Below are 27,738 nucleotides of genomic sequence, written 5' to 3'. Positions count from 1 at the left end.
ATTATCTGCAATTACAATACTGTGAGTTACATAAAAAGTTTGCTCATGTGTATTAAAAAAAAAATATGGACTAACTAAATAGCTTAACAAATGCCAGAATTCAATTTTAATTCTATACAGGGTTGTCAAAAAATCCTGGAAAGGCTTGATAATCTTTTAACTTGATAAAAAAATTAAACTCCACAAAAAAGTGGAAATGAATAAAACTACTTGATGCCATCAGTGACTTATGGTGAAATGTAGGCAGATGAAAATAAAAACAAAAAGATGCAAATTGAAGAATAAAATTGTCTTTACTAAAAAAACATACATTAAATCACAGATAGCTTTTCCAACAGATTCGATAGTGTAACTGATGAAGTAGTACTAATTTGAATACACATTTTTTAGTTAACAGAGAATAATGTGTAGACCATTTCAAACAATGGGATTCCATGAATGTTTTCAGATAAGGTTCAAGTACCGTTAGTGTTGAAACATTTTTGTATTAAAATGGACCTAACTTTCAAGTTAAAAAATATTTTTATGCCAATTTTAAGTTTGTGTTTAAACAAATATGAGGAACACTAAATACCTAATGGCTTTAAAATCCGGAGATCAATGAAGTATGTACTAGTGTATGAAATAATTATTTGGAAATTCCCATAGTTTGCTTTCTCCTGAACACTCTCAATGGGTTTTTAAATATGTCCCTCCTGACCATAATTCGTCTTTGACAGTCAGGCTGAGCACCACGACATGTGGATTCATCACGCGAAGTATCTTTCAAAGTCTCTTTCACTGACTTCCTATCGACTCTAGAACTATCGGCAGTGTTGACTGGCAGCTGTTTGTGAATGTTGTTGCTTGTTGCATTGTCATCTCTCAACGGTAATTTTGCTGCCCGACTGATCCTCAGTTGTGGCTTCCTCCCTTGTGCTAAAACCAACAGAATGTGTTACTGAAGTGAAATAGCTTATGCGAGTCAAGTTAACTTTCGACTTTCTAAAACAAGACTTATACAGGATACCTGAAGTTTCAGGGCCAACTTCATATAGTTTTTAACTACCACCATTGTAATTTCAGGAACTACAAAAAAGAGAACTATTGCAATTTTACCAAATGAGAAACAACTTTTTTAACAAGGGGCTTTCATGGCGTCTTGAAGGCTCCAAATGTACCTCGATATCGATATTGGAGATGTTACAACAATGGTTTATTCCAATATTATTGCCATTTTCCAATATGGTAAACAACTTCTAAATCTCTAGTACAAAAATGCATTTTCTTAATCAATACTAATATATTAAAAAACTGAAAAAATTGTTTCTATATTTCTTACTGAAGTTACTGTTTTCATTAATGCAGTTTTAACAGACTTAATGAAATATGTTTACTTATTAATTAATATAATCTATCTACTAGTAATTGGGGAAAATCATGTTGTTAAGTTTTCAATTCTTAACCATTGATTATGTATTAGAAACACCTTTGTTTAAAGATATTAGGGATAAAAGAACTCCACATAAGACTTTAAACAATAATAAAAAAAAAAAAAAAAAAAAAAAAAAAAAAAAAAAAAAAAGTGATAAAATGTGTTATGTAAAGTTAGTTTTAATTATTAAAATTACAAGACTACTAAAACACATATGTATGATACTACTTCATAATTTTTGTTTAGTAAGGTAAAATTTCAAAGATAGGATTGATTTCAAATCCTATAAATAGCCAAAGAAACTACTAAGGCAAAAATATAATGAAAATGGGAATTAAAACATTTTTACTCCTGATATTTTAAAGTAATTATAAGTTATTATTTATTGTTACTGGTTCAATAATAACCAAGCTGCAACAAACTAACATTAAGCATCTCAGACATCTTCATGAATGTAATACAAGAGTGTAATAGCAATTAGTGGTAGGGATTACAAGAAAACCTTGTACAATCCATCCGAACTGTCTGGATAAAGCTTTAAAGGGCAATCATAACTGTGTCTTCCAATGTTGAGTTGTGCAACCATGATCATATGTCAGGTATTCTGACATTCCCCATTTTTTAACAATATTCTAAATAAATAAATAAACATGGTGTAAAAATTATTTTCACTGTAGGATGTTGATTGATAAAAGTAATTCTTGTCTCCAGTACTGTAACAATTATAAAAATAAATTTTTTTTAATATGAAGGCAGAATTTGGGTTACACCTAGTTTGAAAGCCAACTGGCATATCCAGTAACAAAACACACAATTTACAACCAAATGTTTTTCACTTCCCCAAAATACTGTTGTTGTTGTTGATGCATTCTACCCTACAGCATGTTTACACAACAAGATTAGTGAGTGTAAAGATCTAACACAACAGAGTTGTTCGGCCACTTCAAGTATAAATATTGTTCACAACTAAAAACTCTAAAATGAAGCCTTCACTGTGCATAACCGTTTTCAGTCAATAGATTTTGACTCAAAATGAAATTCCTACAATGTTCGAGCGCAACATGACAAAATGTTACTGGGTAAAAATGCTTATATCCAATGAAATTAGTTTGTTAATACATACATAATTCCAACGAATTATTGTTTGATTCGACTTACCTGGAAAAAATGTGATTTCCTTAAATATCATCTAAACAGTACTTACTCTTAAAGAAGAAATTGCTCTTAAATACGGTTCCAGATGGCCCAAACCCGTACTTATTTTTGAAGAGGGAACGGGTAAAATTATCTCGCGTGTCAACAGGCGAGTACACACTTTAGAGTTTTCACTCTCCGAGTGTTTGTAACTGTTTAGACTAATTTACATTGGCAATAGTTTTAATATGCTTTGTGTAAACGCCCCAATGTACGTTACGTAAACAGTTCATTCTTTCAGAGATTAAAATCTTATAAGGTGTAAACTTAGCCCTGAATCAGATAGGAAACAATCCACTACTCCTGGTATATTAGAAAGTTCCAGCACCGTATACACATAACAGATTTTCACACTTCATGAACAATAAACTACTTGCTCAATAAACCCCAATTTGAAAGCGTAAGATGCAAATGTTGCACTGAAATGTAACAACTTTCTCTTTTGGAGAGCAATAATCTCTCCCATGCATGCTCGGGCAGACAATACAAACATTCTTTTCGAACCTTGCATTTCATTACCACTTTGTAATTCCCCATTTTATGTTAAAGATAAATAATTGTAACCATAAGAATATATCCAGTCAATTGTAACGAGTTTGATCAACTGAGAGTTGATCTGCGTGTTTCATCACACAGTGTGTGCGAAGATGAGCCCTCTGTTTGGCTCTGTAGGGACAAAAATTACATCCAAACTGTGGTTCTTTGTTACACTCGTAACGTTGATGCATTTTCAAAGATTTCTTGTGCATGTACAGTCTTCCACACACATCACATTTGAAATTTCTTCCACGACTGTCGCCTGCAAATTAATATACAATATTAATGGAATATAAAATGACTAATACAGTTTAATACTTAAGAAGGATGCGTGTCAAAATGCATATATTACTCTATTGCGAGCACAAGTTTGACTTTCCTAATCTATGTTGAATTCAAGGAAAATAAAATTATCATTATGATAAAAGTGATATCCTATTACTAATACAATTATAAAATAAACGATACTATTTACCTAATGAAATAAGCAAACTTTATTAAACTATTCTGTGACTAAAATAAGAAATCAAATAATAATATGTTAACTGACGAAATGCCATTTACACATATGATCATTACTATTATTTTCTTAAGTATAAACCATTAAAGTTTGACTGAAAAGAAAGTTTGAATGCCTGGAGTACAAAAATATTAAAACGTGATGTCAAGTAATAGATTATTATTTGAACATTTCCTTGTCCAAATCCATTATCCCCGTTTCTACAATTCTGAGGTTTTTAAAGTGCAACACATAAATTGAATAGTACCTAGTTATTTATGCCACAGAATAAATCGATCGCTGATAAATCAGATAATTTATTTCACTGTATTTTATTTACAATACAGGAAGAGGCGTTATAAAGACATTGTTATGGTATTCCCATCCAGGGGTCCCACAAGGATCGATGTTGGCTCGCCAAATGTTTCTTGAGGTCACCACGCTGCTTTGCTCTGTAAGAACAATGAGGACAGGCGAAGCGAGGTTCTACACCACACTCGTAGCGCTGGTGCAGGTTCAAGGACTTCTTGTGGACGTAAGATCTCTCGCAGCGAGCGCAGGCAAACTTTTTCTCTCGCCAAACTGAAATGTGACTTTTGTCAAATAAAGTGACAGTAACGTTTTATTGTCTGCTACAGGTATGTTATCTATTTCAAGTTTACATGATATTCATAATAATAAAGACATGATATATAAATAAGAAATTCAATACAATGAGGAAATGCTATTCTTTTTGAAATAGTTAGGTGTGCAAATGTAAATTATAATTATATTTGGATAGCTAATAGCCGTCTTTGAAAGTTGGGCTCATCGCCGGTATATCATGTTTGATTGATTCAAAGTATTGCGCTCCATAAAACAATTTTGAATACAAGTATTTATACCTCTGTGTGTAGTCTAAATTTTACGTTTTATATATTATTCACATACATATGATTTATACAACTTGAAGTGAAGTATATGAAAGTATTCATATACATTTCGATAGAACCTTAAATGTATGTTCGACTAAATTAGCTGTAATTATTAAATAGACATTTATTTTTATTTTTACTTAAGCGACACTAAAGGATTTTATAAAAGGCAATGCATTTTAGGCATTAGCCGAAGCGTTCGATTACTTTGTTTTAAACAGTACAAGATGTTCGAATAGACACCACAGAACAAATATTGAATTACCATACAACACCACGATTCAAAATCTATTAACAATTTCATACAGAAGAATCGAATTCGCTATTCAAAGCTTTGAAAACTAGATTTTTATATGATATATCTAAATTATACTGGCAAAAATTAATATTACATGTTTATAAACTATGTAAGTTTGTCTAGTTTACTAGACACAAAAACATTACAGTAAAACATTTCAGTAACAGCATACATTACATTACCACCTAATTTGACAGAAAACAAAGTCACTCGGGATGAAAAAAATTCACGAGTGGAATAATACGTAAAAACTTTATAACAAATCGTAACCTTGTAGAAACCGATCAAGGGAGGAGATGGGAATGCTTCCTGTGCTCGTGGATCTTCGCTTGAGCCTTGTGTTTGGCTCTGTAGTCGCAGAATCTGCAAGCGAACTGGGGCTCCTTGCCGCACTCAAAGCGCTGGTGCACTAACAGACTCTTCTTGTGCCGATACTGACGCCCGCAAGTGCACAGGAACTGCTGCAGAGCTGGGCACGGCTCCGCGTCTGCCGAGTCACCGCCTATATATATCTTTGGTTAGTAACAAAACTTATTGGTTTCGAGTTGAGCAGAACCTTTACGTCACCTATTAAGAGGATATTAGTTATTAAAGGTACTGATATCCAGTTTCACGGTGTTGTGTAACTCTTCTCTAGTAGCGGTACGAGGGTAACATTTACAGTGACAGGTTCTAACATTGTTCATGACAGCAGTCGCATTCACTCAGCGTTGGTGGAATTGTCTTCCTATGACAGCAGTCGCATTCACTTAGCGAATTAAGTGTGCACAGTTGGTGTATTGTTATTTTAGATATAATAATTCGAAATAAATCTTATTTTAACTAAAACACAACTTTTTATGAAAAGATATTGTAACTATCATATATCATTAATATTAAGTATTACCATACGGTATTAATTTGTTGGAATCAAATCAAATAAGTCATGGGTGGTTGAAAGCATAAAATAATGTTTTAAACGTATTTTACGAGTTTACCAACAAGGGATTTACGAATACCCTTAACTTCGAAATTATTTTACGAACAATTGGTGTTCTTTGAAGTACTTTATGTTTTCATTACATTTTACAATAAAAACTCCATATCTCGAATACTTACGCGATCTAAAAGCTAATAACAAATAAATCCAATTTAACGTTTCCATTAAAAGTTTTTTTTAAATATAATACTCATATGTCAATAGATTTAATATTGTGACTTGCGTATTAGACTACTTCCAAACAGGGTAAACCATTTAAATCTAACACAATTAAAAAATAATAAATTGCTTTATTTATATTGACAATCATATTTACATTATTGATGAACATTTTGAATACAAATTTGATATTTACATTACTTATGGCAAATTACTTGATATATCAGTACTTAAATAAATTGCTGTTGATTATAGTAAGATAAACTGCAAATACCATCTTGTAATCTCGAAATAAATTTATATACAGTAAGAAACAAATAAACACACTTTATCAACTGCCAATGTGGATTTCCACACAAAAGACACAAGCAGCTACTGTACTTGTAGGGCGATATTGTTTGCAACATGTTACGAATTAAAAAAAAATAAACCTCGTTGCACTGTACGTTGTAGATCACATAATTGAAGTGTCTGAAAATATCAAGAATAAACGATGATAAATGCATTTACTTGTACAAAATATACATCCACTAATAATAATCATCACAGACATCACAAAACCCAACAGTTATTGTACCTATTACCAGGTAAACAACCGTAACATTACGGTACTCAGACTAACAGTCACAGCCTTAATCGATATTAACACGATTGGAATAATCGCAACTGAAACTACATCACGGAAGGAAGTGCAAGATTGACAATTAACCGGACTAGTCACATCGACGCCGCAATTAACAGGGGTTCCAACAAGAACAGTCCATACCCGTAGAGAAGAGTGGAAATGAATTTAGAGCCACACAATAGTTACACCACCTAGTAGTAGTATACTCTATAAAGTCATTGTCAACGAATGTTTTATTTTACCAGGCGAAGTTAGGGCTAACACTTGACCTGGGTACCAACGGCTTAGAGGTGACTTCCGAACCACCATCAAAGACCTTGCAGGCGGACTGCTTGTAAGGACAGAATCGCTCAGCAGTCGCCCATCCAAGCAGCAGAAGCGCTCGACGTTGCTAGATCCGGTTGTCTCGCGACAATCGCCGTACCCGCTACACTGCGCCATTGACACTGTGTAGTTGATACGTTTAGACAACGAACTGAACTATTTAAATCATTGGTTTTAGCCATCCAAATTTGGCTAACCTCTGCGATTGAATCAAATTTTAGCCAGTCTTTAGTAAAGGACAAACATGTATATATTCTTCGGTGCGATATAAAAAAAATCAACTATACAAAATTTAACTAGTGAGGTAGTAAAAATATTATGTTAGAAATATTTTCGTAACAAACTATTTGAAAAATATTTAAAATATCTAGAAGAGGTAAGTAAAAAATCCAAGAAACTTTACATAAAAAAAACTCTGTAAATGCAATATTTTAAAAGATTCCACTTTTTTTAAACTTCTCATTTTCTGAAATTTTGTTACTATATATTGACTATCCTTAAACATATATTTTCTGCGTGTAGAGGTAGTAGTTTGGATAATACACGAATATTCACATTCAGCTGTTACGTAACAATCCATGCCACGAGAATGATTTAAAATACAAATATTAAACAGTCAAACCTAGAAATCATAAAAGTGGAAGCACGCAGATAATTATTTGGCTTTGGCACTAAATTTAATTATACCACATGCATATATGTCATTGTATTGTATTCCTTTATAAAAAAGAAGTATTTTACAGTGATTTAAAATATTTTTCTATGGATAACAGTTTAAATAGTTCGATAGAAGACTCAGAATAGACTGTCTTGTGTCTTATAGTTATATAATTTTTACTGTTAAACAGAAAGACCGAACACGTTTGAGAATTTTGACTATTACGAGTTTTTCATTCATTTTTAAATCAATGAACTACTCACAATGTGAAAGTACATAACCTATGTCTTTGTAGATTGTCGTGGACAAGGGGCTCACAATTATTTAACGACCAGTGAATGATGCCCCCCCCCCGTTTTTATATTTAAGGTTTTCTTCGGTACCCTTTTCACTTTCAGTCATCGCACTCTATACGGGTACGGTAACGGTTACAACTGTCTACACTTGAGAAGCGTGCTGGGCCAATATATGGTTCTTGAGATTGCCCCGCAGTTTCGACCGGAATGGGCAGAGCTGGCAGGCGAACTGTGCCTCCTTCCCGCACTCGTACCGCTGGTGCTGGGTCAGGCCGCGCTTGTGGAGGTACCGCCGACCACAGGTACAGGAGTGGGCACCCATTCCTCGCCCTCGGACCGACCTGGGAATGTGCTCGAACCAGGACACCACCGCTGCAACAAATAATATGTTATCAACAGGTCTGGGGATAGTTCTAGTTTCCTTAAATATCGACATGTTAAAGAATCGATTAAGAAAAGGGATTAATTTTAGGATCAGTATCTAAGTCAGTACCTTTATTAAACCGACTTTCAAGTTTCAAATCATACAAAATGTGGGAAAGAAGTTAATAAAATAACGATAATCAATAAAAACATAAATATAAAAATTATGGAATCTTAAATATTTCGTACTTACGCTTAAATATTATCTTTATATAAAACTAAAATATATTTTTATATATACATTTCCATCAAGTTTTAACGAACCGTTTATTTATACTTCGGCTGAAAATAGCGACGATGGATAGATACGATACCGTAGCTGGGAGCTGACCGTGGACTGTGGCTGGTGCTGCTGGAGCTCTCGACGGATGGGTGAGGTAAACTCCACTAAAAGGTTTTAAAGCAGATTCAGACCAGTCCAAATTACTTAATTGACATTGTCTTAAACTTAACGTAACCTATTAATTTATTGAAACATAGCAACCAACTTAAGATTCCTCATGAAAGACCTTTAAGTTTTTCCAATTCTGAATATAAAATAACTGTTAAAAACCTTTTTATTCTTGACAATTCTCTGTTCTTTAACCAAGCACTTTAAACAATGACATGTTTCGCCGTGCTTGAGTACAATTGTATAAGTATTTCCAAACGCAATAAAAATGCGAAATTATTATTAATTGAACAGTTAGTATCATGTCTAAAATCAGTATTAACATCTTAGTGTAAATCACCGACACGAGTATAAGAAATAGAATATTCTGATACAATGACCTGCCATGTATGTTGACTGTCGTGGTCATTTCTTTGGTATGATTGTGGACAATCGTAAAAATACCATATTTCAAAATAGTAGTACAATTTTGAAAGTCTAAATCCATATTTTTTATGAAAACTAAATAGTACCATTTGTGGTAAGTTTTAAAGACAAGGATAGATTCCAGTACTCGAAACGTAATGGCGTCTGTCCTGAAACCTGTTATCCTCTAAAATGATAGTTTGATAGAGAAATACGTTCTTTACATGCAAATGTTTATTTACCTTGATTAAAGTGGATGTAAATTGTAAAAATCGTAACTAGCATAATATAAAAAAACACATTTTATTATCAAAAGTCCTACAAAACCCATAATATATATATATTATATATATATATATATATATATATATATATATATATATATATATTAACGGGTGAGATTTTTTAAAGTGATCCAATAGCTAACTTTTTAATTACACGACTTAGCACCACACTTTAAATTTGGAACTTGCTCAATTTTAAGTTTCACTCAGGGATACACTTTCAAATGTTTTGAAGATGGCCGCCATATTGGAAAATGGCGGCCAACTTTAAATTCTTTTATGGACCACCCTGTATTTTATGTTGTTTTTAGATTCTACTCTACAAAATAATACATTTTTGCTTATGAGAGTTTTTCTATATCTCTAATGGTTCAGGAGCTACGTAGACTGGAAGTTTTCATCATCAGTCCGAAAAAATGTTCATTCTAATGTGCAATGGAGTTATGGTCTGACCAATGTAGTCTTTCGGGCAGTCTTTACATGACAATTGTTAAATGACATTGCTGGTCATTCACAAGTCATTTTACCAATTATCGGTTAATTTCTTTTTCGTTGTAGAAATTCGCTGCTACAGAAATGTTTTGAATTTTTTATTAAATTACATATTTTGCAGCGAGGCCTAAAACAGGGTTCACAGTCAAAAGGTTTGTTGAAATTTTGAGTTAGGTCATCAGAGGGTAGTTTTGGTCTTACTAATATGTTTTTCAAATTTTGAGGCTTTTAAAAATTACTTTAGGTGGATTAGTAAATACATTTTTTGTTACAGGTGAAGCTTGTAGAATATTGTGTGCAGTTTTTATTATACCATTAATTTTGTATAGCCCTAGATTTTATATATATATATATATTGTCTATCACAGAATAGTGACTTATCACAAAATAATGAACTATCCATCAAGTAAAATTTACCCATGATTCTAAACAGTAAATAAACTGTGGGCATTATTAAACTACACAAAATGAAACTGTTTGTTAAAATAATTTAAAGAACCACACAATCTATATGACAACCATTTATTTTTGAAGACAATTGTTTATATCATTTGCAATTTGGATTTGACAATTTATATATAACATAAATCCTATTTGACCCTGTTTGCATAACAGTTTCAACCAAATCTGTTTTAATTTACAATTAAATAAGAGTGTATAAACAGTAAACACTAAACTTCAATTTATGGTGAACTGGGAACCAACCGTACAAAAAATATAATTGTCAGCGAATGCTACACACAGCACATCTTTATTGCACCTCAACTCACATATTTACTTCCTCTATAGACACAACGCTACTGGCTCGAATTCATATACATTTTGTGTTTAGAAAACACGTGCATTTTTAGAGTCTCCTTCTGCTTCGCCTTGTAATCACAGAACGAACATTGGAACAGTTTCTTGTCACCACACTCGTAGCGTTCGTGACGGGTCAGACCACGCTGGTACTTGTACACCTTCCCACAGTTCTTGCACATCAGCTTGTTCATGTCTGCGAGCACTGGAACATAAACACATATCCACGGTCAGGACGTGTAATCGATTTATATCGCGTGACATGTTGTAGCTAATGTTTAGTCATCGGTACTTCAATCAACTGTCTGTATTTGAATGTCCCACAATGAGAGACCCACTATAATTGTTAAACTTGGTTGTATAATCGATTTTATTATTACATTCAATCTTTTCCAAACTCAGTGTAACTTTTATCTCGGATTAATAGTTTGTTATGTAACTTTGCTGCTCTTTGTTCTTTTGACTCCAAATCAATAGATTTGCTCTTTGGACAAAGATAAACCAAACAATAATGTTCTTAGTTTCAAGTTTATAGGATATTTCTATCGATAATTGTCGCACAGACGGACACACGACTATCGACACGATCTCAATAAGCAACCACTGTAACGGTACGGGCGGCCAACCTAAGCAGTAATCTTTAAACTGGAAAATCCGTCCGTTTGTTACGAAACATACATTCCTGGAGACATTTTAGTCTGATAGCATTTGTGTATAAGGTCCAAAAATAAACACGGCTGTTGTACCATTTCATATATCTAAAGTGCAATCCGTACTAAAACCGATCAAAATTCAATATACACTTTAAGCATTCGTCCAGACCGCGTTCGAACCAAGGCGAAATCAATAGTCCAGGACAAAGAACAAAGGAACTCGTCATTAGCTCTAAACTATTGTATTTTAAATGAAATGACACTACACTGATGAGTTGTATCGGAATATTCAATCGCGTCGACTCGAGTCCTGTTTCAGCTCGGGTCAGATCCACGGTATGTTGTGCCTGCGGTAGCAGTGGATGTTGAGGTTCGTGCGGTATAAGGTTTTGAACGAGCACAAGTGACAGTCGAACCGGTGGTTGCACCCCAAGCGCTGATGACGCACCAGATCTCGCTTGTACTTGTAGCTCTTGCTGCAGTTGCTGCAGTGGAAACGTTCTCCTGGCTTCTGCTGAGGAGGCGTTCCTGGCCGATCTGCCGCAAACACAACAATTAGTCTCCAACCGTAAATATAATTACACTCAGAGCGTTAGTTTTAGTCGATCTTCTCCTGTTGCAGTTGCTGATCCTAATAGTTAAAACAATCCTTTCATCGTTATTGCTCTTTGCGCAAACTTTTAAACTCTAATTTATAAAAACAAATTTAATTAATTCTATTAAAATTATAACTTTTAACAAGTAAGAGTAATTTATCATATTTATTCGTGTTGTAAAAATAAAAATAATTATAACCCTAAAAGAAATGGGTTTAAAACAGTTATAAATATTTAAAAGTGAAATTTGTAACAGAAAGATTCGTACGATATTGTCTTTATCGTTGTTTAATTTAACAGTCTGTAGAAATACATTTCTTTTTTCCTAAAAAAACAAACAAACACTGGTCGAATGCAATATATTCGTAAATACACGCCATAGGTGGAGAGTGACACCATTTTGGCCCAAGCCTAACGAGTTCGTTTCGTTGAACCTAGATCGTGCTAGTGTCACGATATGTATGTGTCATTCGTCTCACACTTGTTACTACTACTATACAATTATTTATTTGAGCAACAAATTTAGATTTAAATAGATTAGATATCTTATTTCTATATAAATTGTACCTTCCAGTGAATATCTTTTTAAGATTCATATTTAGCATAGAAAAGTAAATTCAACTTTTTAATTTTTTGACTTTAAAGAATAAAAGATTTCGCAGTAAATGAAAACAACATATAACTTATTCGTTCACCGCAGCAAAAGGAGAAAATGAGAAAACAAACCATTAACAAATGTACGTTTATTAGAGTAGAATAAACTTTGAAAACACAACTTACAAAGGAAAATTGACCGTAATTAATTAGTTCTGTTTATGAACGAGACAGATATTTTATGTTCGTTCCTCACTCTAGCTGATTGTTGTGCATCAGCATACTGTGTTGTATTAAATGTGCCTTGCGCTTCCCTCTGTACTGGCACAAACTACAAGCGAACTGCCGTTCTGCAAGACACTCGTAGCGAAGGTGGCGGGTCAGGTCTCGTTTGTACTTGTAATTCTTGCTACAAGTCCCACACTCGAACCTTCTCTGCATCTCCAACACATCTGTGGCAGACATTTAGTTAGCGTTGTCACAACTCTACACATCACCAGTACGTTTCTGCTTCATTACTTACTATCACAGACCGACATGATCAAGATGAACAATACTTGACAACATTTTGAATCTGCACTATTTTTAAGGAAAAATTATTTCATTATTCTTGGTTGTTCTCTTAATTTCGTTGTAACAAACCGTAATCAAATTTAAAATTGGTATTAACAGGTCAGTCGACGACAAGAATTTTAGACTGTAGTACTTAGAGCAGAAGAAACTGCATTCGATTTCTTTTAGAAATCTATCGGACTTTATTTTGTTATAAAATGTAAACAAATGACAGGAAGTTAGTTCAAGCGTAGTGCTCACGATCGTGTAAGTACAATGCAAACAGTTGAATATCAAAATTATACCAAAGAGATCTTCGTCTCTTGCATTATACGTCCAGGTTTTGAAAAGAGAAACTGTTTACAATTGTGCCAAAATATGAAGTGATATAAATATTGAAAGCATCCAGAAAACTCAACAGCCCTAAGAATACGACACTTGTTTATTATACAGGTAACGAGGCGGCGCGCGGCGGCGGCGATTACAACGGCTGTACAATCGCGTATTGGCGGAGCTATATGATATTTACAACATTGTTCGTAATATAACTTTCCCTGTAACATTTCTCTGTGCCCCCATGTCAGTATGTACTGTTTTATGTGACTCTAATGCCAGATTGCAAAGATCACCTGGTCTCTTCTCTTGTCTTCCACGTACCGTGTCCAGGAGCTGCTCATGCCGCCAACCGGGCGTCCCTCTCAGGCTCGAGCCTTGTAAAGGAAAGTTAGCCCGATCTGTTTACCGATTTGTGTGACTTTGTCGCTCTTGACTCCCCTTACTACAACTTATCATGCCGCAAAACCCCCGTATATGTTTATAGCACATATTTGGTAGCATTACTAGTTTGTCCGAAGACTCGCTTAGTCGCACTGTGATCGGACCCTCGTTTCTACCCCTCGTGGATAAACCCCCGCCACGATGTGTCTTGTAAGGGCGAGGACATAATTACCGCAACAGTATTCCTTTTATTTTAATTCTCTACAAACCTAATTTGAAAATCACTTAACCTTCCCATTTCCGGCCTTCTTTGTTTTCGATTGGCAAGAGTTAATTACCGTGTATTCCTAGTTTATTGTTTGTACGAATCATCGCTCCCTCTGAGTATGAAATAATTTACTTGTATATACGATACTAATTATATTATAATTACTTTATGTATATACGATACTAATTATATTATAATTACTTTATGTATATACGATACTAATTATATTATAATTACTTTATGTATATACGATACTAATTATATTATAATTACTTTATGTATATACGATACTAATTATATTATAATTACTTATACTGTATATACGATACTAATTATATTATAATTACTTATACTGTATATACGATACTAATTATATTATAATTACTTATACTGTATATACGATACTAATTATATTATAATTACTTATACTGTATATACGATACTAATTATATTATAATTACTTTATGTATATACGATACTAATTATATTATAATTACTTATACTGTATATACGATACTAATTATATTATAATTACTTTATGTATATACGATACTAATTATATTATAATTACTTTATGTATATACGATACTAATTATATTATAATTACTTATACTGTATATACGATACTAATTATATTATAATTACTTATACTGTATATACGATACTAATTATATTATAATTACTTTATGTATATACGATACTAATTATATTATAATTACTTTATGTATATACGATACTAATTATATTATAAATTACTTTATGTATATACGATACTAATTATATTATAATTACTTTATGTATATACGATACTAATTATATTATAATTACTTTATGTATATACGATACTAATTATATTATAATTACTTTATGTATATACGATACTAATTATATTATAATTACTTATACTGTATATACGATACTAATTATATTATAATTACTTTATGTATATACGATACTAATTATATTATAATTACTTTATGTATATACGATACTAATTATATTATAATTACTTATACTGTATATACGATACTAATTATATTATAATTACTTATACTGTATATACGATACTAATTATATTATAATTACTTATACTGTATATACGATACTAATTATATTATAATTACTTTATGTATATACGATACTAATTATATTATAATTACTTTATGTATATACGATACTAATTATATTATAATTACTTATACTGTATATACGATACTAATTATATTATAATTACTTATACTGTATATATACGATACTAATTATATTATAATTACTTATACTGTATATACGATACTAATTATATTATATAATTACTTTATGTATATACGATACTAATTATATTATAATTACTTTATGTATATACGATACTAATTATATTATAATTACTTTATGTATATACGATACTAATTATATTATAATTACTTTATGTATATACGATACTAATTACATTATAATTACTTTATGTATATACGATACTAATTACATTATAATTACTTTATGTATATACGATACTAATTATATTATAATTACTTTATGTATATACGATACTAATTATATTATAATTACTTTATGTATATACGATACTAATTATATTATAATTACTTTATGTATATACGATACTAATTATGTTATAATTACTTTATGTATATACGATACTAATTATGTTTATAATTACTTTATGTATATACGATACTAATTATGTTATAATTACTTTATGTATATACGATACTAATTATATTATAATTACTTTATGTATATACGATACTAATTATATTATAATTACTTTATGTATATACGATACTAATTATATTATAATTACTTTATGTATATACGATACTAATTATATTATAATTACTTTATGTATATACGATACTAATATAGTTATATCTCAAGGAAAACAACCGATTCTTGCTGTCCATAAAATGTTTCAATAGCAACAAGACTTGGAGTTTTAGTGACAGACAATGTGTATGTTACCGCCCGTTAATTAGTTGCAGATGTAGGAATCACTATTGTACGGTTTATTCCATTTTAATCGCAAGTCAGTATGCAGAGATCGCTACCAAAGTATTCCGCAACCAAGACATGTTGCCTACTAAAAGTAACTCTCATTGGTCACTCGGGCTCTCTGCTCACCTGATACGAGTGTACAACTGCACAGGAGGGATATTGCCCCCCCCCCCCACCAACAAGACTTGGAGTTTTAGTGACAGACAATGTGTATGTGTGTATGTTACCGCCCGTTAATTAGTTGCAGATGTAGGAATCACTATTGTACGGTTTATTCCATTTTAATCGCAAGTCAGTATGCAGAGATCGCTACCAAAGTATTCCGCAACCAAGACATGTTGCCTACTAAAAGTAACTCTCATTGGTCACTCGGGCTCTCTGCTCACCTGATACGAGTGTACCTGCACAGGAGGGATATTGCCCCCCCCCCACCAACAAGACTTGGAGTTTTAGTGACAGACAATGTGTATGTTACCGCCCGTTAATTAGTTGCAGATGTAGGAATCACTATTGTACGGTTTATTCCATTTTAATCGCAAGTCAGTATGCAGAGATCGCTACCAAAGTATTCCGCAACCAAGACATGTTGCCTACTAAAAGTAACTCTCATTGGTCACTCGGGCTCTCTGCTCACCTGATACGAGTGTACAACTGCACAGGAGGGATATTGCCCCCCCCCCCACCAACAAGACTTGGAGTTTTAGTGACAGACAATGTGTATGTGTAGTGGACAGTGTTTGTGCGAAACTATCAAGTAATATTTATCTCTTGAGAGGTCTTGCCGAATACTGTTCAGATCAAATAATGAAAATTGCATATTACGGTTTGGTCCACCCACATTTATCCTACGGTATTATATTGTGGGGTGGCTGTTCAAATGGCGACTTCCACAGACTTTTTGTCTTACAGAAGAGAGCTATTAGAATTATTGCTAAATTAAACTTTAGAGAGTCGTGTAGAAATTCATTTAGGGAGCTCAAAATACTAACATTGCCATGTTTGTATATACTGGAGACTACTGTACATTGTCGGTTTAAGAGCCAAATGGTTCGAGGTCGTGACATTCACAACTACGATACGAGGTATCGAGAAAATGTCAGACCTGCTCAGCATAGATTGAGAAGATACGAGCAACTTCCTTCTCAAGCCGGCATAAAGTTTCTAAATGGGCTCCCTGAAGAAATAAAAATCAATAAATGATCTAAATCGGTTCAAAATTACATTGCGACACTTTTTATTGTCTCATTCTTTTTATACAGTTGGTGAATTCATGGACCATCTCACTAGCTCCAATGTGCGGTAGTACAGGGGCGCTGATATCCAAAGTTATTTTTATTATATATTAATTTTACTGCTTGACAACTTTTATTGTTAACTAAAATCGATATTGTTTACAATATTTTAAAAATTAAATCGTTAGCATAAGACATTTCATTATTTTAATAATTATACAATTATTATTATGTGACGCATGCTATGCAATGTTAAATATTGTTTCCCCCCCCCCCCCCAATAAAGTATATTGGAGTATTGTATTGTATTGTATTGTATGTTACCGCCCGTTAATTAGTTGCAGAAGTAGGGAATCACTATTGTACGGTTTATTCCATTTTAATCGCAAGTCAGTATGTAGAGATCGCTACCAAAGTATTCCGCAACCAAGACATGTTGCCTACTAAAAGTAACTCTCATTGGTCACACGAGCTCTCTGCTTACCTGATACGAGTGTACCTGCACAGGAGAGATATTGCCCCCCCCCCACCAACAAATGCCGTCAAAGGACTTAAATATGAATTCAGAAGTTGTATTTCAGGCCTGTTTGTAAAAACAAGCGCATGGTTCAATAGTAATCCTTTACACTCAGTTTACTCATAGATATAAGATATTAGAAAAGACTACATCAATAAAATAAATATAAAGATAAGAAACAGAAATAAATGAATACAATTCTATTTAAAAAGCGTGTTGTTAATAAACAATTGCACTAACAAAAAAGTTGTGTTCCCATCCTCGAATAGTACAGATGTCCTCTGAAGGGGACCTCTTCTCGGCTATCAAGGAGATTACACGTCCTGTGATTGTAGGCTCGAGTCAGCATCTTACTTGTGCCTTGTAAAACTCCGTGTCCATCTCCCCTCTCCCCATCCTGATGGAATGTTTGTGGTACAGGTGCCTTCTGAAGGGGACCTCTTCTCGGCTATCAAGGAGATTACACGTCCTGTGATTGTAGGCTCGAGTCAGCATCTTACTTGTGCCTTGTAAAACTCCGTGTCCATCTCCCCTCTCCCCATCCTGATGGAATGTTTGTGGTACAGGTGCCTTCTGAAGGGGACCTCTTCTCGGCTATCAAGGAGATTACACGTCCTGTGATTGTAGGCTCGAGTCAGCATCTTACTTGTGCCTTGTAAAACTCCGTGTCCATCTCCCCTCTCCCCATCCTGATGGAATGTTTGTGGTACAGGTGCCTTCTGAAGGGGACCTCTTCTCGGCTATCAAGGAGATTACACGTCCTGTGATTGTAGGCTCGAGTCAGCATCTTACTTGTGCCTTGTAAAACTCCGTGTCCATCTCCCCTCTCCCCATCCTGATGGAATGTTTGTGGTACAGGTGCCTTCTGAAGGGGACCTCTTCTCGGCTATCAAGGAGATTACACGTCCTGTGATTGTAGGCTCGAGTCAGCATCTTACTTGTGCCTTGTAAAACTCCGTGTCCATCTCCCCTCTCCCCATCCTGATGGAATGTTTGTGGTACAGATGTCCTCTGAAGGGGACCTCTTCTCGGCTATCAAGGAGATTACACGTCCTGTGATTGTAGGCTCGAGTCAGCATCTTACTTGTGCCTTGTAAAACTCCGTGTCCATCTCCCCTCTCCCCATCCTGATGGAATGTTTGTGGTACAGATGTCCTCTGAAGGGGACCTCTTCTCGGCTATCAAGGAGATTACACGTCCTGTGATTGTAGGCTCGAGTCAGCATCTTACTCGTGCCTTGTAAAAACTCCGTGTCCATCTCCCCTCTCTCCCCATCCTGATGGAATGTTTGTGGTACAGGTGCCTCCTGAAGGGGACCTCTTCTCGGCTATCAAGGAGATTACACGTCCTGTGATTGTAGGCTCGAGTCAGCATCTTACTCGTGCCTTGTAAAACTCCGTGTCCATCTCCCCTCTCCCCATCCTGATGGAATGTTTGTGGTACAGGTGCCTCCTGAAGGGCGACCTCTGTTTGGCCTTATAACCGCAGAGGTGACAGCGAAACTGTGGTTCCTTGAGACACTCGTAGCGCTTGTGTCGGGTCAGATCTCGCTTGTACCTGTACATCCTGCCGCAGACGCCGCAGCCGTGCTGGCGGTCTTCTTCCACTACGTACACACTTCCTGCAAAAATACACCGTGTCCCAAAAAAAACTGAACAACTTTATTAGATTGTAATTATTTTAATAACACACATATAAAAGAATTTTTTTGATTTAAAGTAACACGCATAATCTTAAGTTATTTTGGGTACAACCTTTATTTGTGAACCTCAACATGGTTTCCATTGTTGGCAAAAAGATAGTCGATTCGGCTATCTAACTCTGCCCACACTCGATGACGCATTTCCTCATTAATTTTGGAAAAGGCCGTGATAATCCTTAGTCTCAATTCTTGAATGTTTAACACTTTAGACTTGAAAACCTGGTCTTTTACAAATCCCCAGACAAAAAAATCACATGGTGTTATGTCTGGGGACCGTGGGGGCCAGGCTATGGAACCACCGCGCCCAATCCACCGACGAGGGAAAGTGTCATCAAGTGATTCTCTTACAAATAAGTTCCAGTGCGGAGGGGCACCATCTTGTTGAAAAAAAAACGTTGGGCTGTAGGTCTTCTAGCTGTGGGTAAGCGTAGTTTTCTAGCATGTCTAGATAAATGTTACCATTAATTGTTTTTTTCATTGAAGAAAAACGGGCCAATAAGTCTGTCATAGGAAATAGCACACCACACATTTAACTTGGGACTGTCTCGAACATGTTTCCCGAACTTGATATGGTCTTTCTGTACCCCAAATACGCACGTTATGTTTATTCACTTTTCCACATACATGGAACGTGGCCTCATCAGAAAACACTACCTTCTTTAGAAAGTTCTCATCAGCAGTTAAACGATCAAGCACAGTAACTGCAAAGTGTTTACGTTTAAGTTTGTCATCTGGAGTAATTTGCTGCAAAATTTGCAGCTTATAAGGTTTCATTTTCAAATTTTTCTTTAAAATTCTTTGAACACTGGATTTTGATAAATTTAACTCACGTGCTGCAGTGCGAATAGATTTTTGAGGACTCCGTAGAAATGTTTGTTGCACGTTCTCAATAGCTTCATTTGGCAGTTTAGGCCTACCATTGTTTTTTGAATGTTTTTATGCTGCCAGTTAACATGAACTTATCATACCAGGCTCGAATGCTGTTCCTTGATGGTGGATGGCGACCATAGCGTGTTCTAAACCTTCTTTGCACTACAATATCTGATTTGGTTTCAATGTACCACTCAACACACTGCGCTTTCTCCTGTGCATTCATAGTGACTGCTTTATTGTAGGTTATGTTTTGGGGTTAAGCAGTTTGAGCAAACAACAATGAAACAGCTGATCTTTACAACTAACATTAAAAAAAACTTTATATTCTCTACCTTCATGTGGTCATGCTTATAATAATCTAAATTTAACTTTGCGGATTTTATTAGGCTTTAAAGTTGTTCAGTTTTTTTTGGGACACGGTGTATAAACATAAACCAAATTTAAGAAATTTATTCTTTTTGCGAATAAACGATAACGTATTTCTTAATGTGTTGTTGAAGTGTATCTGTTACGTTGGAATTATTATTTTAACAGATAACGTGAAATTAAAAATAACTAGGTTTTGTTATATTTAAGACAATTAACAAGTTTAAACATATGCTATAATCAGTAAAAACATAGTGTTTTCGTGACAGAAATCAATATTTTATTTAATATTCCAGTAATTAAAAGTGCAGAATTAAGTAGTAAAACGAACACTATCAAGCCAAGGACCTAGATGTCTACTTCCAGGCACTGCTTTCCGAAACTATGTCCGAAAACTGCTTGCATTTTAACATGGTAAAATAACAATATTTTACTCGAATACTGTATTATAAAAATGTTATGTATATTATATTCAATGGTTCAATATTTTTTATACTGGGCATTCAAAGCTAATAATTCTAAAATACGAATTAAAAGAAATTGAAATCTTATCTGGTAATTACTAATTAAAATAAATAGGAATTCAACTGTATAAGCCTAAGTCCACAAACAATTGTATTTAGTCGGTGATGGAATTTCAATTTCTACGAAACGTAATGCTGAATTGTATTTTTCGGAACTGTTAGTGTTATACTGATGAATAGTCTACACTCTCTAGTCTACGTGTATAAGAAATTGCACTATTTGTATTTACAGTATAGTTATTTTATCATCATTTTCTAGTTGCAAAACACACAACAATACTTCTTTTAGAGTTATACAATTATTTTCAACAAAAGACGTAAGTGGCTGAACACAACAATGCGGATACGTTGGGAACACTTCTTGGATCCAACTATTTAATTATAGGTTAACACTTCATGACAGAGTAATAATTACTTTTACTTTTGTTGGTTTCATCTAATAAAAATAGTTTAACAAAAAATACGGGTACGGTAGATTAATGTTACTATTGTTACAAATATAAAAAAATGAAAACTATGTCAGGACTGTGGACTATTCTGTTTATTAATAATAAATAAACAGCATTATTGATTTGTGCTAGATCTTTACGTAATACGAAAATTTTGTTTGAAGTGAACTTTAAGAAGTTTGTAAATTAAGAGAAGAACGCCAAATATTGTAACAAAACGATTTAATAATAATAAAATAATGATCACACAGCACGCGCTAGATAAGCGTGCCTGGGTGACGCATGAGCACGTGGCGCTTGAGGTTCGCCTTGCGGCCACACTTGTAACTACAGACGAGACAGCAGAACACTGGCTCGGACAGGCACTCGTAGCGAAGATGGCGGTTGAGATCACCGCGATACTTGTACTTTCGCCCGCACACGCCACAGGAGTGCGCTGTCGTCGCGCTGTTCGCCAACTCACCGAGGTAACAGGCTGAAATCAACATAACAAATATAGTTCAATCTCTTACACTAATTATTTAATAGATGCACAGACAATAGAAGGGCACAGCTTATACAACAATATGTAAAATTGTCGGGATGATCCAAAAACTACTAAAACTTTCAAAGATCTGTATCTTGATAGTTGAAATATCAGAAAAAATAAAAAATCTTCGGTAAAAAATGGCGCTTACAGCCTCAATATGGAATTGATCTATCGATAACCGACAAGTAAGAACCTCTTTTAATTCGATTACTAATTAATACGCACTTCAATGTACATATAAAGGGAGGCACCTGAAACTTACCAACTGGTTGAAACTCCAATGTTAGATCAGAGCAAATATTGTAGATAGTGGATACTCTTTACTCAGTTAAACGAAAGTACTTGTCTGAACACAAGCTAAGACAAATAGATGTATACATACAGACCACTATCTGTAATTTATTTATATTAAAAACAAAAAGCGAGATCACAACTATACAAGTATATTTTTCAATAAATGGAAAAGTGGCAACAAGTGCAGTTGTAAAAAATATACGAATTTTACGGCTCGGCCATCTCTTAAAAAATGGTATTATGTTCAAGTCAAAAATTTGGTTGAAAGTGTACAAATTAATAATACTGACTAGGAGTTTTAAAACTCGATGTAGATTGTTCATTACTCGTTTATGGTATGTTCCAACGAGAATTTCAACTTATAGCACAATACTCCTTATACTTACAATCAACATACACATGTAAATAAAATGTGTTTATTGTTACAAACCTTTCCGTCCTACAATATTAAAAGTAAAAAAAATTGTAATAATATTATCATATATGAATGTACAACAATACAAAATCACGTGGATTCCAAGGGGTCTCGTTTGTGCTTGAAGAAGACGTGGTTCTTAAGGACTGACTTCCGCTTGGCTTTGTACGGACAGAGGGGACAGCGGAACTGGGGCTCCGTAAAGCACTCGTATCGCTTATGTCGAGTCAAGTCTCCCTTGTATTTGTAGCGGCGGCCGCACATTTCACAGTCGAAAGCTGTACCTAGGGCAGAAAACTCTCTCAGTCAAATAGTAGGCCTACTAAATGCTCCTACAATAATGTCTCTTTGGTGCTTGTTTGTATATTAGCATAAATATAAGAAAGGTGACTACAACATAAATGTTCTGATATCCTGCATTGCCACAATGTCAGTCTAAATAGAAAAAAACTTTGATTTTAGTAAGTATGGTCAGTATCTTCTAAATTGCAGCACTCCAGGGGGATGAGAATCGTCAACTTTGACCTTTTCTCCTCCATAAATAGGTTGGGCTTATATCTGTGTTGGGCCTAAGATGAAGAAAATTTGACGACTTCAAATATATTGTTTCAATGTCTATATTCAATTCTTCAGAGCCTTGGTTACAGGAATCTTTTAGTTGGAAATGATTGAGAATTATAATTTCTCCTGTTATATAATAGAAGTCAGATTATGGGGCGTCTAAAGTGAGCCAGATTGATCCAGTGCAGATCCCTGCGGTACACCAAGATTGGTAGTTTAGGGCGGCGACTTTATCAGCCTAATTTAATAGACACTGGTTGAACTCTTAACATTAGCTTCTTTATGTCAGGTAACTTGTGATCTTGTCGTAAGATTGCCCTTGTATCCTAAACGTCGTCATATTTTCTACGAGATGTTAACGAATAAAGGAAATGGGACTATTATTATAGTCAAGAAACACTGCATTTGTCCTTTTTCTATTCAAGCAAGGACTAGTGAGGTAGACGCTGATAATTTAGTGAACCCTACTAAAAGAAATATCCAGTTTAAAATACTGTGAAATATGGAGTACCCTCATATATTTATTTCATTTCTGGTTATGACCTGATATACAACATAAAGCTAAAGACGTAATATTGCAGATTTGTAACAAAAATAAGGTAAGAAATACTGCATTTTTCAATAGCTCGTTTATAAAATATTGTTAGACCAAATGTCTTCAAACGAAGAAAATATAATAATACAGTTTCTTTTTTGTCTTTTGTACTCAAAAATGTTTACATTGGTTAACTAAAAGATGTCAACAAGAAAAGAAGACGCGTCAACTTCCATTTCCCCTACCATCATGTCATTTTATCTTTGTCATTGCAAAATCACCACGTCAAGTTTATACTTTTGTGTCGTATGTTTGTGTGTTTTGTGTCAGTATAATATCAACAGTCAGCAGTTATCTCTGTACGTGCATCCAACACCTTACAGCTGGTTTCCAGTGCAGTCGTATGTTTGTGTTTTGTGTCAGTATAATATCAACAGTCAGCAGTTATCTCTGTACGTGCATCCAACACCTTACAGCTGGTTTCCAGTGCAGTCGTATGTTTGTGTATTGTGTCAGTATAATATCAACAGTCAGCAGTTATCTCTGTACGTGCATCCAACACCTTACAGCTGGTTTCCAGTGCAGTCGTATGTTTGTGTATTGTGTAAGTATAATATCAACAGTCAGCAGTTATCTCTGTACGTGCATCCAACACCTTACAGCTGGTTTCCTAATCCTACCTGTTTGTTGCATACTACTTTAAATTAAATAAAGTACATTCAACTAAATTAAAAATTGAATTATAATGTCCTCTTCATTGAAATGCAACGTTTGGAGTAAGCTATAATACGATAGATAAGGTATTAATGATACATAATAAAAATTGTAGAGGTTTTATTTATAATGGAGAAATAACCCTAACACAAATTTTAAAACGTAAAAGGTCTTTACAAAATTATTATTGCTATGACTTTAAAGTAATGACTATGGCAATAAAGAAGAATAACCATTTCAAATAGTAATTGAATCTGTCAACTTAACATTACTTATTTGTCTAACAAATTTTATATGAGTTATGTACTACATTTATCAAGAACAAAATTTTAGTAACAAATAACTGGTTATAAAAATACACGTTTTATGTCTTAAAACAAGCGTAGCAAAAATATGAACTTTAGACTTGTAAACGCCTAATTGATCCAGATTTTGTATTATACAAATTGTATGATTTAATATTCATATTTTTCAAAAAAAAGTCACACTGGGTACCGGATAAAAAATGTGTAAAACAATGAAAGTTACGTATTACGACACAACATATCCACATCGATAAACTGGATAACCTTACACAGTTCTATATTGTATAATTCAAGCTGTAATGGCTGTGCTTAGTTATCTGATACACCTTTGCAATATTTCAATTCCATATTCATATCTAGAACGGTACGATGTTTATACTGTAGTGTTCTGACAGTGTTCTAACAATGAAGACGTCACTTATTTATTACAGCTTCGCCTTGGTTGTACGTTATAGATGGCACCTGAAATCTACCATCTTTTGTAGGAGGTTATACAACTTTCACGTATCTAAGTTAAGAGTGTGCTAATGCTATTATGAACCAATCTTTACCCTTTAAAAGTTTAACCAGTTAGATATATCCCATGGATAAGTATTTCTAGATCAATCTTAAAGTTAACATTGTTTATCACACAAAGAATAATAAACTAATTTCTAGTAAATCCTGCACATCAAATATAAAATAATAATGGACGATTTCTCAATATTTATCTAGATAATGTTTTTGGACGTCATATTTAAGTTTTTCCCAAATTTAACTTCTTTAACAATATATTTGTGAACTCTCAAATGACCACCTTTTGGAAAAATATCCAACCGTAACAATCTGTAAATTACGAATTTTAAAATAAAAATAAAAATATACTGTAAAATTTCTTCATCCAAAGAAAAATCCTAAAATATCACCACTGAGTTCTCAAAAATGGTGTATATATCACATATTTAAATTTAAAAAAAGCAATACTATTGAGACGGAGAATGAAAAAGAATGATTAAGAATGTATATAATCCACAATCACATTATTTGTACACAATAGATGCTCTATCGTACGGCCAACTCTTTTAGGAACTGTTCGGTGTTGAAGCGGAAGTTGGAAGTTTTTGGAAATTACAACACTCAAACTTGTGGTGGAGCAGCAGACTCTTCTCGTACTTATAGCTCCGCCCACACTCGCCACACCTGAACCTCTCTTTAATTTCTTCAAGAACCTCCTCGTCGCTAGCGATGGCCGAAGAACTAGGAAATTCTGCCTGTGTACATTCGAACCTCAGATGGGAGCCCAAGCTCTTGTCGCTCTGGAATTTCATACCACAACTGGGGCATTCGTGGGTCTCTGTCAGTTCGGTCCGGATCACGTGGTCGATCTCACCGTCCGGGACTCTGACGGAACTAGGACAGTCCTTCTGACCGCACTCGAACCGGAGGTGAAGAGGGAGACTCTTCTCGTACTTGTAACTCCTACCGCACCGGGTACACTCGAACCGTTCTTTCCCGAACGACTCTTCCTCGGTTCTCGGAGTGGAAGAAGAACTGGGACATTGGAGCTGCAACTGACCGCACTCGAACCGGACGTGCAGAGTGAAGCTGGTCTTGTGGCGGAAACCCTTGCCGCAGTGGACACAGTTGTACTTGTCCTTGTGTCTCGGGTATCTCCGCCTCTCGTCACACGTACTGTGAGCAGGCTCCTCTCTCCGCTTGTGCTGTTCACGTGTATCTGTCAATCATAACTCTTTCTGTCATACACATTTCCTGAATTCCACTCGTAAATTAAAACAGCGGTAGTTAAAAAAGAACTGAAATAAAGGAATAAACTAATTTAAAGAAAATAGATTCCAAAATTGTATGCACACTGCAATGTATATTACGCACACATTACCCATGAAACAAAGGTTAGGTACAAGAAGATGCAAACGAAACGATTTTAGAATTAGTTGTCATTGTTTGTTCTCAAATTTGTGTTATTTTTGTAGTAATAGAAGCAATTTATCGAATTAAATTAACACGTCACTTAAGAAACATGACTTCCCAAAAACACTGTGTGGGAGTATTTGAAGAAAACAGGAGGTTAAACTCTAGAACTACAACCATCAAAAGGTAAACATTATAAATTTGAAAGCCAATTTACTGTAGCAATCAGATTTGAAAACAAACACATTTCTTTGCGAACTATCTCGTTCGATTATTTCATGTTTCTACCACAACTTTATGTTATCTGATTTGGAAACGCTATCTGAATCTACTTTGACACTTTATTGAATTTGGATTCTTCATAGAATTAAAAAGGACAAAGCCGCTAAAACTTTACTAATGACCTTTTATTAATGGTTAGCAGCAGTCATAGGCCGACCGAGGGCATAAAGAATTTTTTTTTTAATCTGGGGGAAAGTCTATAACGTAGTCCACACCCGCGGATAGTCTTAGTTTCTGGCCTTTACCACGTGGCGCTCGCGAAGTATAACTTCATGAATACTACAATAGTGCTATCAAAAACTAAACATATTTTAGCTGTCTTCGATTTCAAGAAATAATACTCTAAATAACTAACCAAAAAGTAAACTGTTTTCAAATGTAATTTGTGCATTATTGTGCGTTATAAGTAACTAAGTAACTAATTACATATGAAGAATGTGACAAGATTTGTG

General features: G+C 34.2%; 1 protein-coding gene and 2 long non-coding RNA genes across 5 annotated transcripts; all 3 read right to left on the bottom strand.

Annotated features, from left to right (window-relative positions):
* Positions 1–268: 268 nt before the first annotated feature.
* LOC124356109 lies at positions 269–3,180 on the bottom strand. The gene is made up of 2 exons (XR_006921805.1): positions 2,619–3,180; positions 269–918 (listed from the first exon to the last, which is right to left on the bottom strand). It is a non-coding gene; the product is annotated as an uncharacterized LOC124356109 (long non-coding RNA).
* Positions 3,181–3,945: 765 nt separating this feature from the next.
* Positions 3,946–5,524, bottom strand: LOC124356108. Its single transcript, XR_006921804.1, has 2 exons — positions 5,127–5,524; positions 3,946–4,226 (listed from the first exon to the last, which is right to left on the bottom strand). It is a non-coding gene; the product is annotated as an uncharacterized LOC124356108 (long non-coding RNA).
* A 4,874-nt stretch (positions 5,525–10,398) lies between these two features.
* LOC124356107 (longitudinals lacking protein, isoforms A/B/D/L-like) lies at positions 10,399–19,068 on the bottom strand. 3 transcript variants are annotated; one of them, XM_046807264.1, is made up of 3 exons: positions 18,268–19,068; positions 18,070–18,121; positions 10,399–11,880 (listed from the first exon to the last, which is right to left on the bottom strand). In XM_046807264.1, exons 1-3 carry the CDS (start codon positions 18,322–18,324, stop codon positions 11,669–11,671), a joined length of 321 nt encoding a protein of 106 aa, XP_046663220.1. In that variant the 5' UTR covers positions 18,325–19,068; the 3' UTR covers positions 10,399–11,668. The 3 variants fall into 3 exon arrangements, with proteins under 3 accessions (XP_046663220.1, XP_046663219.1, XP_046663221.1); XM_046807263.1 differs by having other exon boundaries at positions 18,070–19,068; XM_046807265.1 differs by lacking the exon at positions 10,399–11,880 and adding an exon at positions 12,668–12,985 and having other exon boundaries at positions 18,070–19,068.
* Between the last annotated feature and the right edge of the window lie 8,670 nt (positions 19,069–27,738).

This window comes from Homalodisca vitripennis, chromosome 2, assembly GCF_021130785.1.
Source record: "Homalodisca vitripennis isolate AUS2020 chromosome 2, UT_GWSS_2.1, whole genome shotgun sequence".
Classification (NCBI taxonomy): domain Eukaryota; kingdom Metazoa; phylum Arthropoda; class Insecta; order Hemiptera; family Cicadellidae; genus Homalodisca; species Homalodisca vitripennis.
This window is presented reverse-complemented; position numbering and strand designations above follow the sequence as displayed.